The following is a 14,671-nucleotide window of genomic DNA, read 5'->3' on the forward strand; positions in this document are numbered from 1 at the left end:
TGTTTAATCAATATTTTGCAACATCACACAACCTGACAGCAGGGAAACCTGATAAGCCCCACAGCCACCAAAAGTGGCACAAGAAGATTGTTCGGTTGTGCGATCTTGTGAAGAGCATGCCACTGCAGAAAGCAGGCCTAACACTGTTGCTCTGAAGGCTATCCTATGTCCATTCAGCGGGAGTTCCTCAAATGTAAGTTTGTGAGCATGTATTGTCTTAACTTGGACTTAAATAGAAAACATGGATGATTTAGAACTCAATAATTAATAACTACTTAATAGGGTCATTAACCCTCATGTTGTCCTCAAATTTTACCGACGTTCGTTATCCTTGGGGTCAATTTGACCCCAGCTAACAAAACTCTCAAAAAATGATTGAAATTATTTTTTTTACCCAGTTTTTTTTGTGGTAGGTACTTAACAAGAGTGTAATAACCACCATCAAAAGCCCTACAAAACAATCCCACCCCCCCACACCCCTTTATGAACCCTGGAACCCTGGCTGGCAATATGGCCAATCCAGTGTCAACAGCCCAAAGGCTGAGTTTTTGGACTTTTTCAGACCAGCCAAAATAACTTATATGTAATACTTGTTTATGTAATAATGATAATAAGTACATGTTCTCATACTATTACAATAATAATATTCATATTGTGTCAAATTTTCATTTACCTCATGTTTCATAAAAATGGGGTCAAATTGACCCCAATACCACAAACGTAACTATTTTTTTTACAGGACATTGGAAACATATTTTTGTGCAAATTTTATGTTTACTCTGTTGTTCCCTTCAAATGAGGAAAAGTCATGAAACTTGAAGCAAAACAAAAAGTGAACCATATATTTTAGGATGTTAAACACTGCTTGGGGTCAAATTGACCCCAAGGACAAGATGAGGGTTAAGCAATGAGTGTGAATTATATGTTAACATAGTTGTAAAACTGAAACTGGAGTAGTTGGGGGGGGGGGGGGGGGGGGTCTTCATAAGATTACTTCTAGGAAGGAAGAAGAATAGGAAAGGGTTAATAAGTCGATACAAAAGGTTTTAACAAGTAAGTACTTTCAGTATTTAGGAGAAAGCTCTATTTAAATATTCACATATGTTTTTATTATTATTATTATTTCTGAAGGGGAACCCAGACACATAGGATGTGCATTGCATTGCAAAATACGGCACATGGTTAAGCTTCACAACTTACTCTGAAGAACATTTTGCTTACAGTTGGTTGATTTAGGCTCATGCACTATCCATCATCAACAATGGCCAGCTCTCCTACCAATGACATGATAGTGCTCAGCCATCTGTACCCACAACAAGGTATTCAAAGTGACATTTCACACCAGACTGGAGTTGTTCAACCAGCTTCCTCTCCACTCAGAGGATTCCTAAAGAGAGAGCCAGCTGTCCTGGGTGTAAGTGTCTGTGATCTCAGTGTTCCAGAAGTGAAATAATTTAGAAATATTTCCTTTCACAATAAGCTTCCTGTCTGCAAGATCATAACATGCTTTGCACTTTACAACATATCTAATTCAGGCCTTGACTCAATATGCTATCAAACTCCCCGTTGGTGGACTACCAGATCATACCACAACAGGGCTGTCCCTCTACCTTCCAAAAACTCCTAAAGACCCATCTCTTCAGAGAGTACCTCCTCCCTAGCACTACACCAACAACTAGACATGCCAAATCTAGCACTTACCACCTGACAAGAACTGACTCTTGACTCTCTAGAAGAAGTGCTTATTGCTAGGCTGGATGTTGGCTACCCTGCCTGATTTTCCGGCGATTTGGATTTCGCCCTGCAGCTCAGGCTGGAAACCTGTACGTCTATCTCTCCTGCTTCCTGTTCATTTCTTCTGGGTCCGATCACAAACTAGCTTATCCAAAAGGCGCACCCCGATGGTTGGTCAGATTGGTTGAGGGACTATCCAAAAGTGTACAGTCATTTGAACTATGCTCATTGATCATGCCTCTTGTGCAGTAGAAATAAACCTCCAACTCCCCAGATAATGTTCAATCTTAAAAGAGAGAATCCCGCACACTGTCCATTACGCATGCAAACATTTATTCACGACGTTTCGGTCATAGACCTTTCTCAGGTGAATTAATGTTCAATCTTAAAAGACTGAGCTTAGTATGGTGATAGCCAGACTAACTTATTGCTGCACTAACTTGTCCTTGTTGCACTGTACCTTTGATTGTTTCCCTTTTTGTAAGTCACTTTGGTTAAAATGTAAAGTAATGTTATGCAAACTGTAATGTAATGTAATGTTGTTTTGTTTCGTCTTGTTTGTCCCCGCACAGACAGTTCAAATAATGACAGGCATGGTCATATTCATGCTCGGCATTGTATCGGCATTCGTTGGGATGGTGTCCTCATACTTTGGTATCATGATCTGGGGAGCCATTATTGTGAGATTCAGTCTTTGTGTTATTTTCTTCATTTAAAAGTGTGTTCTTTAACATTTAACTTGGTTTAGTGATTGACAGCTATAATATTAAATGTTTGACTTATTATGATGTTTCTTAACAGAAACCTCTGGTGTAAAACCTTTTTTTTTTTGCATTTTGTCAAGGTTAGCCACCTCTACAAGAATATATATGTATGTATGTTTATGTACACTCTGTAGTAAACAGAATATTCGTTCTTTCAGTACATCACAGCTGGTTCACTCACTGTGAAAGCTTCTAAGCAGCTTAATCGGTGTTTGGTAAGTATATTTAATTATGAATCCCTTCCCACTGACTCAGATATGGTAATATTATGACTATAATCACCATAGACTATCGTCATCTACTTCCTGAATTTTTGATCAACGATCCCCAGGACACCGAAACCTGGTGGGCATGTAGCTCCAGTAGACTTTTACGGAAAACTTTTGTTTGGTCCCCGGGGACCACTCCACCCCCGTGCTAGCCCCCCCAAAACCCCAAAAATGCAGTTGTTCCTAAATAACTACTGTACCTGAACCGTGGCACCGAGAATGACTAAATAGTTATGGTATGTTGGTCAAGACCCCGCATCAATTTAGCTTATAACCAGCCATTTGTGATTTGCACCCTTATGGTAAAAAATGAAAATTCAATATTATATTGCTTTAATCGCCCCTGAAATGTTATGAGCTGCACCAAATTTCATGTGTATGATTAACCTGGCATCCTCTGGGAGTATGCCAAGTTTCGTGGAATTTCATTCATGGGGGGCTATAAAATAAATGTATTTATGTGTACATTTAGTGACACCCATCGGCCTGCAGATGATGCTATAGAGCAGAGGGTTGCTGGTTAAGAATGTTACTGTCACACACACACACACGTACACGTACACACACACACGCATGCACATACTGTACACACACGCACAGACACACACATGCACCTACACACACACACACACACACACACATACACATACACATATACACAGACACACACGCACAGACACACACATGCACCCACACACAGGCACACACACAAAAAGCAAACAAACACACACACACACACACTCATTTATATACACATGAGCTGCAAGAGTAGGATATATATATATATATATGCATAAATTGCACAAATAGGAGTTACAAGACAGGTTGACAAGCATCAATGTATTTATGTGGAGAGAATGTGCAGAACTGTGCGGCGGTCATATTGTGTACCACTATGCGGTGCATCTAGTTTTGGCTATGGCTATGGCTATGGTTATTTAGCAGACGCCTTTGTCCAAAGCGACATACAAATAAATAACAATACAAATTAAATTAACAGTGAACAATTACAAACTAGGGAGAATAGTAATATTATCAGTAAAACAATAATTTTAAGCACTAACCTAATGAGAAATAAAACAGTGAAATGAGAATAGCAATCAAATAAGTCACTCAGTTAATTATATATAATAATAATAATAACTAAAGCATGGTAAGGCTAAATTTAAGGACAATAGCAAAATAAATTTCAAATTCTATCAATAGACAAATTATAACAAAACAATACTATTATACAAACCATAACACATCACAAACTCAAAGGACTAAGTGCATATTAAATAAATATGCCTTAAGTAGGGGGGGGGGATAAATGGCCTAAAAATTAAAAAATTGGAAAATGATTACGCCCACTTCAGGGATGGTGCATTGGGTCATTTGGGAGATATTTTGTATTGGAAGTTGGTACCTATCATGAAATAAACCCCCCACCCCACCCAAAAAACTAAATCGGACATGGGTTTTTCCTCCTTTTCCCACCCTTTGATCATTAAAAATAAAATAAAATGCTCTCATGGCCTACTTAGGCAAGAGGAGTGACCGAACCACACTGGAGTATGCCAAATTCCAAGAAAGTCTTGAAAGACTAAGAAAAATATGAAGTGCTACTTAAGACCAACAAGTTCAAGTTCTTTCCAGGCCAATGTCACTGAATAAAAATTAATTAACTGTTTTGTATTTGAAATAAAAAGCAAATTTCCTAATGAGTTTCCTAATGAGTCTTTTAGTATTGAATAGTGACTGTAAGAATAGTGAATGCATACAAAGGGTGGAACAGCCCCCCAAAAATGCTCTTTTTGTGTTCTTTTTTCAATTTTAAAGAGGAATGGGGGATTATTTTCAAGATAGAGTCACTTTGAGGTGTAACAGTTCTTCTTTTGATAGTGTTTATTACAGTAAATATCAAATGGGTTTGAAAGCATTTATTTAACAGTATATAAGCAAACAGTAAGAATAGCTCATACATACCAGGCGGAATGTGCAGAAAATGCCAATTTTTGGGTTCTTATTTTCATTTTCATGGGGTGGGGGGTCATTTTCAAGATAAAGAGTTACTTTTGGTGTCAAAGTTCTTGTATTGATAGTGTTAATCAAGTCCCAAATGGGTGTGTTGAAATTTTGAACTTGATGATTATCCCCTCCCCCTACTTAAGACCCCTCTTAAAAGATCCAAAGCTGTTGCTGGAACGGAGAGCACTGGGCAACTCATTCCACCAACACGGAACCACTGAAGAATAGGATCTACAATTTGACCTAGCATGTATGGTTGGTCGACATAACAGACGCTCCTCAGAAGATCGCAATGGGCGGTTGGGAATGTACATCGTGATTAAAGAACTGAAGTAGCTGGGAGCAGATCCAGTCAGTGTCCTATAGGCCAGAGTGAGAGATTTAAATTTAATTCTGGCTACTATAGGGAGCCAGTGGAGAGTAACTAGGAGAGGGGTTACATGTGTCCTCTTTGGCTGATTGAAGACCAGTCATGCTGCAGCATTCTGAATCAACTGTAGTGGTCTTAATACACAAGCAGGTAGGCCAGCTAACAGAGAATTACAGTAGTCCAGCTTGGAGATAACCATTGCCTGTACAAGAAGCTGAGTGGAATCTTGTGTCAGATAAGGTCTGATCTTCCTAATGTTGTACAGGGTATACCGACATGACTTTGCAATTGAGGCAACATGCTCAGAGAAAGTAAGTTGGTCATCAATTATGACACCCAAGTTACGTGCCGATCTGGTTGGAGTCAGTGAGGATGAATCAAGCTGGATATTGATCTGTTGGGAAATAGCTGTTTTTGCTGGAAACACCAAGAGCTCAGTTTTGGAAAGATTAAGCTGAAGGTGCTGATCCTTCATCCAGATTGAAATGTCCTTCAGGCATGCAGAGATCCGATGGGAAACACTAGAGTCCTCAGGTGGGAAGGATAGGAAAAGTTGAGTGTCGTCCGCATAGCAATGATATTCAAATCCATGAGAGCGAATAATCCCACCTAAAGAAGTGGTGTAAATAGAGAAAAGGAGGGGCCCTAATACTGATCCTTGGGGGACTCCTGTAGTGAGGTCATGAGACTTTGATATCTGTCCCTGCCAAGACACGCTAAAAGAACGCCCTTTAAGGTAAGACTTGAACCAGTCAAGAGCTTTCCCAGAAATTCCCAGTTCATATAGTGTAGAAAGGAGAATGTCATGGTTAACCGTATCAAAGGCTGCAGATAAATCTAACAGAATTAACACTGATGACTGAGCAGAGGACTTAGCTACTCTCAATGCTTCAGTCACAGATAGAAGAGCAGTTTCAGTAGAATGACCACTCTTGAAACCAGACTGCATAGGGTCTAGTAGGTTATTCTGATAGAGGAAGTCACACATTTGCTTGAAGACCACTTTCTCCAAAACCTTTGACAAGAAAGGAAGAAGGGAGACAGGTCTGTAGTTCTTCACATCAGTTGAATTAAGTGTACTTTTCTTCAGTAAAGGCGTAATTCTTGCCTGTTTAAAAGAAGAAGGAACTATTCCAGAACTGAGTGAAGTATTAAATACATGTGTGACTGCCGGTATAATAGCGGGTGCTATAGACTGCAGGAGCGTAGACGGGACAGGATCCAAAGGGCATGTTGTTGGACGGCTTCGCTGAAGCAGTTGAGAGACCGCTTCCTCATCAAGAGGAGAGAAAAAGTCCAATGATGGCATCATGCTAACACCAGGCAGAGTCCTTCTTATAGGGTCATCAAACTGAGCACTTATCTTAGCAACTTTCTCAGTGAAAAATGTTGCAAAGTCATCTGCTGACAGTGAAGTAGCTGATGGCGGTGGTGGAGGATTGAGAAGAGACTTGAACGTAGCAAAAAGTTTTCTGCTGTCAGTGGCGTTCTCAATCTTACTCTGATAATATGTTCTTTTTGCAAGTGTGACAGTGGATGAAAAAGATGATAGCATAGACTGGTATTTACTAAGATCATTTCTATCTCCAGATTTACGCCATTTCCTTTCAGCAGCTCTAAGTTCCTTGCGAACTGAGCGTATACTGTTTGTCAGCCATGGATGGCGAGGTTTAGAACGAGTGGGTCTTGTGGAAAGAGGACATGCTGCATTCAGACAGGATGCCAGTGTAGAGCAAAGAGTGTCTGTAGCATCATTAACCTCAAGTGATGAGAATGAGCTTGGAATAGGTAGAGCAGAAGTTACTAATGTTGCAAAATGTTCACTTGAGAGGCTTCTGAGGTTCCGTCGGAATGACATCGTCGGAGCAGGAACTGTAGGGTTATCAAGGAGACGCACAGAGAATCTAATGAAGTAATGATCTGATACATGTAGAGGATTAACCCAAACGTTGTCTGCAGTACAGTTACGTAGCAGAATCATATCAAGATCCTTACCAGCCTTGTGAGTAGGAGGACTGTGAACACGTGTTATACTAAAGGAGGAGAGTAAGGACAGGAAGTCAACTGAAGAGGAGTTGTCCAGATGAATGTTAAAATCACCAAGGATCAACAGAGGGCACGTATCCATTGGAATAGCAGACAGTAGAATGTCCAACTCATTCACAAAGTTGCCAAGCTGTCCTGGAGGGCGATAAATAACCACCAAGTATAATTTGTATGGTTCAGTTATCATGATGGCATGATATTCAAATGAGCTGTGGTTTTGAGTCGGTAGCAACTGAGTAAACCTCCAGTCATCAGAGATCAGAAAGCCTGCCCCGCCTCCTCTACCAGAGGAGCGACAGGTATGCGAAAAAGCATAATTGGTCGACAACGCTGCAGGTGTAGCAGTATTTTCTGGCCTAATCCATGTCTCTGTAAGCGCAACCAACTGAAGTGATAGCTGTGAGGCCAGAGCAGGAATGAAATTAGCTTTGTTCACTGCAGATTGGCAATTCCACAGCCCCATAGAAAAAGTAGGATATGAAGCTTGTTGCCTTTCGGCATTAGAGCGCATATAAACTTGTTTATGTTGAATGCACATTATTACCAGTAGGATGGCAGATAACAAGACAAGGTGTAGTTATGTATGTTATCATGAATACGTGCCACTTGCATAACTTCCAACTTGGCAATACATGTTAAATATTTGGTAAAAACTCAAATAAATGTGTTTTGCAAGACAATGTGTTTTAATTTGAATTACATATTTGACTTGTGAGACATTTATGGGATATTGTAGATTTGTGAAACAGGATATTCAGGATATTGTAAGTATTTAGTAATTTAATTTAGGCTAATTTAATTTAATGCAAATCAATCAAAAGAAGGTTACACATTTGGTGGATCAAATCATATACTGTGATGTTGGTCGAGTTCTGTTAGGTGGCATACTGTACGTCAACATGGCCACCATATTGGTGGGGGCAACACAATACTGTCTATGGGCAACACTTGCCAGCAATCAGAGACACCTGTTGGCCCCAGCCGTGGCGCGGCTGGCTGGGGCACCTGCGCTGCACGCCGGCGACCGGGTTCGATTCCCGCCCCGACGTCCTTTCCGGATTCCACCCCGACTCTCTCACCCATTCGCTTCCTGTCTCTCTCTACTGTCCTGTCAAAATTAAAGGCACAAAAGCCTAAAAAAATATACTTAAAAAAAAAAAAGAAGAGAGACACCCGTTTCTCCATTGGCCTCCATTGATCTACCGCTCGATTGTTGGCACACCAAGATGGAGGCACTATTGACGTATTTTCTGGAGCCTGATGCAGTATCTAATATCTACGACTCAAATAGTCTGAAATGCAATGCCTATGATGGTGTGGTGTGGCCTGATCCACTTTTATTGTTTTGTGCAGGTCAACGCATCACTGGGGATGAATATTGTCAGCACAACAACTGCAGGACTGGCCATAATTCTACACACCTTTGATTTCATTGTCCCAATGTACCCACATTTCAGCTGCCGTGATCATGATCATTATACTTGCCAAGCAAACAAAAAAATGTGTTTGGTCAGTATACAAAATGTAAACAGCATACAATGCACAGGGTTGGGTCAAATTACTTTGTAATCCGTCACTGACAACAGATTGCATGGCAATTTTTCTAAATCAGTAATATAATCAATAAGATTACCCAAAACATTTAACGTAATCTGATTACTTTAGAATTACTGTTTTACACAACTTGCACATGACATTTACATTTTTATTTTCCACAGTCTTTAATTCAAAGTTATGGCAATATTGCCAAGTAGGCTACTGGATCTATCAGTCGATGTCGATGGTTCATCTTGGGTTTTGATTTGAACCTTTTTTCTTGTCAAGAAACTGCACAGGCAGGCTATCATAAAAAGGTTGCATTAGCCCTATTCACACGGGATTAGTATTACCTGTGGACCTTTGGTGATTTGTGATAATTGCGGAGAATGCCTGAGATCTTAGTCCCGTGCGAATGTGCCATGTCTGTAATTTGTAAAGTAAAAATTCCGCCGCAAATTACCTATATTTCGCCAAACACAGACGTCCGGTGATAATACTAATCCCGTGCGAATCTGCATCTCAGTGATTGCTACTGCAATTGCATATCTTTTCTACTTTCTGTGTTGTTTTCGGACGTTAGCATACGACATATCCGGGTGTAATGTCAGTGAAAATAGAGTAATTTACAGACTTTGCTTATCCCGTGCGAATGCGCTGCAAGTAACACAGAGGTGGGGCGATAATTTGAAAATGACCAGAGGTCCACAGGTAATACTAATCCCGTGCGAATAGGGCTATTGTTTGCATTATAAACTGTACTCAAGTAATCCCTAACAATGCAACTATGATCTGATTACACATTTATTTTTACTGTAATCTGGGCTGATTTTGAACGAGACCATTTATTTGCATTATAACTGAATACAGTGATGCTAACAGGGCAAGGTGCCACGTCGCTTTTACACCACTAACATGGCTCAAAATATAATTAGGCTACACTTCTGTGCTAGTGTGGTGAGGGTTTCTACAGACAAACCAAAGTATTGAAAACTTTGAAAGTGTACAGTAAGGTTATTACAAGACCTGTATCTTTATGGAAAAAATTCCATGATTTCCTGGTCCAGTATTGTCAAGGTGCATTCGATCTTGCAGCGCTGCGCAGAGCTGGCTGAATCTTTCAATACAAACATGCCTCACATATAGTTAGATCTCTCCAGTGCTGATTTGATCGAACATGCCTGTTGTTTTGACAATTTCAGACCAGGAAGCCATGGAATTTTCTTCAGTGGTATAAAATAGCGACATGACACCTTGCCTTGTTAGCATCACTGTAAGCCCATTCAGTGATATTGCAAATAAACGCCTTGCTCAAAACACGACCAATTAACATAATTTTACTCTCAATCAAACGTTTGAAGTTGTTAACTACTGTAAATAGACCTTGGTTGTTGTTACTCCAGAGTTACACTTTAAGACATATACATTATGATGATAACACTGTTTAAGGATTGCACTGTTTAAGGAGGTGGGAAACTTTAGCTACAGAGAGTAAAAGTCCGATCATGTAGGCTATTGGTTCTTCCTATGCACTTAGCGCAGGTGATCTCATCAATTAGCTGCTCTACCTAGCTGAAGAGTTGTGCTAATTAATCGGCTGGTTTAAATGAATGGTTGGCACAGATATGTGGTAGGACTTTTACTTTCTGAAACTGGATTTTTCCACCTCTGAAGGATTGCCATGTGTTGTTTCAGTTCTGACTGTATTGTTCTCCCCACATCAGAGCAGCGTATGGGGCATGACTGGTGTGCTGCTAGTGTTGTCTGTTCTGCAGTTCAGTGTCTCCTTATCTGTATCAGCATTTGCCTGTGAAGCTACCTGTTCTAACACTGAGGTGAGTACAACTGCAGACATTTCATCGCCCTGCTCAGTCAGATGTAAACCAGGCTTACACATCTCACTTGGCTATTTTTGTGTGTTTCATTCTGCAGCAGGTGATATATATTTCAAGCCAAGTGCCACCCTCTATTCCCTCTTCCCACCGGCCAACACTGCCAGTAAACACCTCTGAGGTACGGAACCCTGAAAAGTCAAATGGGGGGGGAAAGAGAAATAGAAAATGTTCTTACTGAAATTGGTTGTGGATCCCTCAGCTATTTTGTGTTGTGTTGTGTTTTTTTTTCTAGACACCTTTCTACCCAACCAGTGTGGGGCCTCCAGCTCACCTCAGCCGTGCTGATGACTGGAGGAATGGCAAACCTGAAGATCCACCCCCAGAATACACAGCTACTCGAAACTAGAGTCAGACAGCATGTAACGTGTCTCGTGCAAATGTTAACCTTTCAACTAAATCTATCGACTATTTTGTCGCATGATTCAGCAGCCATCTCCTCAGAGTGGAGTTTATCTGGGAACAGTGAAGGGATGGGTGAGCGACTTCTCTGTATGTTTCATTTTGGTCTTTATTTACTGTAACATAATGTGCCTTATTTCAGACAAAAGCATCTGCTACGAGATTCAATTACAAACATAAACAAACTCAACATATGCAATTGCTGACTGCTTAAAGTGTAAACTGAAGCTGTAGCTAACTATGCTAACTAGCATGCGCCCTGAGATTAATGCAAGTAGATAGCACTGAAGAAAGCATAAAAATACAACTTAGAAATGTATTAGCAATTGGCATCAATACAAATAAGACAGCACAACACAACACTTTCCTTCTTTTTAAAGGCTTAAAAACTCATTTGATATCTTCTAGAATCTACCGCCTCATTTTGGAGTTGCCGATTCTTGTTATTAGCTTCAAATTCAATTGCATTTACATTCGTTCATATAGCAGACTCTTGTATTCAAAGCAATCTAGAGCATATATTATATGCATTTTCATCTGTAGTCTGTTTGCACTTCTATTCAACTGTCTTAGGGTGACCAGACGTCCACGTTTTCAGGGGACAGTCCCCAATTTTGGTTGTCTGTCCCTGTTGAAAATACAGAAAAACTACATATGTTTTTTGAAGATGAAACTTGTATGTATTTCGATCAGATTGATAGTCAAACTGAAAATGTCCCTGTTTTTTCTGCATTTTTGGGATTATGTCCCCGGTTTTGGTCTCAGACATCTGGTCACTTTAAACAATCTTGCTCCTGTTGTTAGCACCCTCACCTTCACCAGTCCTAGGCAAGTGGATGTAGGTAATATTGGTTTATTTGTTGTCCTTTTTTTTTTAAACAAAACTTTCTATCGATTACTTGTTTTAGTACAAATAGTGATCCAGTATAACACCTGTTGCGTGATCATTACATGTAGGCCTAACACAAATAGTAATTCCCATGTAGAGTATCTCCTCAGGATAATATTATGGATGATATATATTTTATTTCTAAGGCTGATGTCACAGAATGTGTCTGTAGGTGTATGTTTCAATAGTGTAGTGTTTACCTGAAAACATCTGAATTACATGACTTGAAACTGTTAAAGTCAGCATTAGGAATGATGTTTATTTATTTTGCATTTTGCATTTTGCAAGTTGAGAGACTTTGAAAGAAATATGCCGTTATCTAATGTATAAAGAAGGTTGGGATACAAATTGACCCAGTCAGGCCTTACTATCTGTCTCCTTTTTATCAATGGACTGCAGCTGCTGAGGGAGGGAGGTCTTAACCATGGCTTTCTTGATAAGCACGCTTCCGATTCAAAGTGGTTGCTTATTGTGGAGAGCACAAATTCACATCAGGTTGAAGGATAAGCTTTGAACCAAAACATGAAAGCCCCAAACAGGCACAAGGACAATTTATGTGTTTTAGGCATTGGGGAAACTGGACAGGAAATAACAGCAACTGAAAATAGGTCTCAAAGCAGCTTTTATTGACTTCAAATGCCAGTCATGAAGACTTTATGTCCCTTGGTTTTCTAGCACAGTGTTGAAACCCTCCCAGCTAGCAACACACAGTTTGGGCAGTTTGTTTCTGTCAGTCAAAGCAAAGCAAAACAATTAAATTGTATCGATAATTGACCCACCATAGTCATACCAGTTGTGCCATCAGTTCCGATGGGATGTGAGAGGGAGACTATAGTACAGCAGTGCCATGATGGGTCTTTCTCAGCATTATCCACATCTTGCACCACCAAAGGAGAGTATCCATGGTGCGCTTGCGTAGTAAATCAATGTGAAGAGGTCACCGCTAGTTAACGTCCATGCCTTCCCCTCACAAAATTGATTTTCAATCTTCTGAAAACCCCAGCCACCAAATCAATACGCATCTCTGGGGATATTTTTTAGAAACATTTTCCCAATTTACAGAGCATACATAGAAATGTATTTAATCCAATGTTTGATGATCCCCTCAAAATATTGTTTAAATTACATTTCAATATCAGGAAAATATTTTAATTAACTAACAATACATCTTTGATTTGATATCAATTTGTTTATAAGTTCAGTACATAACAAATTACACTATTCTCTTTGTCATAGACAAATACACTGATCTTAAAAAACAAGGAATTGAGCAACTGATGTTTATCAGCAATGAGGACAGAGATATAACAAAATATACAGTATCTCCGCAAAATTTTGCCTTGATTGCCGGTGGCGAGTAGCCTGGGTGTTCCCATACTGCCTTGCGCGGTGATTTCTTTCACGCTGCTAAGGCAGTCTGGAAACTAACGCCCACATTTTCGCCGGATGTTGGCGACCAATCACAGAACAGAGGAGAAAGCAAGACCATGATGAGCAATGCACAGACGCATTTGATAGACATCCGTGGCGCCCAATGAACGGATCTGGGGCCGGTTTCCCGATAACGTTCACTCTTAGCGAGCTACGAAGACTCCAAAGGTATAACTTACCAAAGTTGTTTACCTTTCTAGTCGTGGTTCCCGAACTATCACTTAGGAGTCTTCTTACGAAAAGCTCCTTACGTCCGACGTATAAGGCACTGTCCACCATGAAGGTGCTGAATTAGGTGACATCGATTGCTCAGAAATCGATTTTATATTTCACGCGGAGGCTTGACAGACTTATGAAAGCGTTCTTTGCACCAAAACCATTGCTTATAATAGCCTATCGCCCCCACAACATTCACGCAACTTCAACGTGGATGAACTTATTAGCACACAATGATAAAAAACGTAGTCTAGAAATTAAATGATCTACGTAGGTAAGTAGGTTATGTTTTCATCTGGGTTTGTTTGTTGGTGTGTTAGTTTGTTTCCCGCATGGATAAAGAGATTCGAACGCTTCATGTTTGAAAGCAGAGGTCTGCGCTCTCTGAGTGCTTTTCTAGTTTGTTTGTTTGTTTGTCCGTTTGTTTGCAAGATAGGCTAACTCTAAAAGTTAAAGATGGATTTCGATTACATTTCCATGGGAAGATCTGAAATGACCCAAGGAAGAAACTATTTAATTTTGTGAGTGATTCGTATCACCGTCTGGATGCAGGAGGCGTAGGCTACATGTGTTTGCTTGAGGGAGGTTTGTGCTTTTCTAGTTGAAATAGGCTATGTAGACTTTTTTTTAATCACAGCTGATTGACCAACATCCTCATTCAGTATTGTGTGCCTTTGGTTAACATTAAACATGACAGCAAGCCCGCACATTAGGCCTAAACATTGTAGGACGGTACGGGAAGCAAAGAATAAAGCGCTTTTAACTATTTTCAAATGCGTGCACATTTCATATTTGCATGAAAACATTTCCAGAAACTATTTTCTAAATTAGCATACTTACATAAAATCATTGGCGAACCAAAATAGTGATTTTGTATCATATGAGTTGCATGCGTAACGGAAATTGCTGTAGGGTACAGTGGCGGCGACTAGCGTCGCGAGTCGAAACATTGCTAAGGTGCAGCTAAGAGAGGTCTGAGAGTGCTCCAGACTACTCTTACCAACGAACGACGTGCGAAAGACATTCGTAGCAAAGAAGGTTTCGGGAAATGCGTGAGGTACTTAAGGTAGAGCTTAAGATAGAGGTTACGAACTACGTAGCGTTAAGAAGGC

The 14,671-nt window shown here is 40.1% G+C and overlaps 1 protein-coding gene across 4 annotated transcripts; it reads left to right on the forward strand.

Moving 5' to 3' along the window:
• Positions 1 to 102: 102 nt before the first annotated feature.
• On the forward strand, positions 103 to 12,264 carry LOC134082587 (membrane-spanning 4-domains subfamily A member 4A-like). 4 transcript variants are annotated; one of them, XM_062538405.1, is made up of 8 exons: positions 103 to 193; positions 1,224 to 1,414; positions 2,307 to 2,414; positions 2,657 to 2,713; positions 8,547 to 8,717; positions 10,454 to 10,564; positions 10,662 to 10,742; positions 10,857 to 12,264. In XM_062538405.1, the coding sequence occupies exons 2-8, from the start codon at positions 1,241 to 1,243 to the stop codon at positions 10,968 to 10,970; spliced, it is 816 nt and encodes a 271-aa protein (XP_062394389.1). In that variant the 5' UTR covers positions 103 to 193; positions 1,224 to 1,240; the 3' UTR covers positions 10,971 to 12,264. The 4 variants fall into 4 exon arrangements, with proteins under 4 accessions (XP_062394389.1, XP_062394390.1, XP_062394392.1 ...); XM_062538406.1 differs by having other exon boundaries at positions 8,547 to 8,702; XM_062538408.1 differs by having other exon boundaries at positions 1,224 to 1,319.
• Positions 12,265 to 14,671: the final 2,407 nt, after the last annotated feature.

Source organism: Sardina pilchardus, chromosome 6 (genome assembly GCF_963854185.1).
Source record: "Sardina pilchardus chromosome 6, fSarPil1.1, whole genome shotgun sequence".
In the NCBI taxonomy this organism is placed as follows: Eukaryota; Metazoa; Chordata; class Actinopteri; order Clupeiformes; family Clupeidae; genus Sardina; species Sardina pilchardus.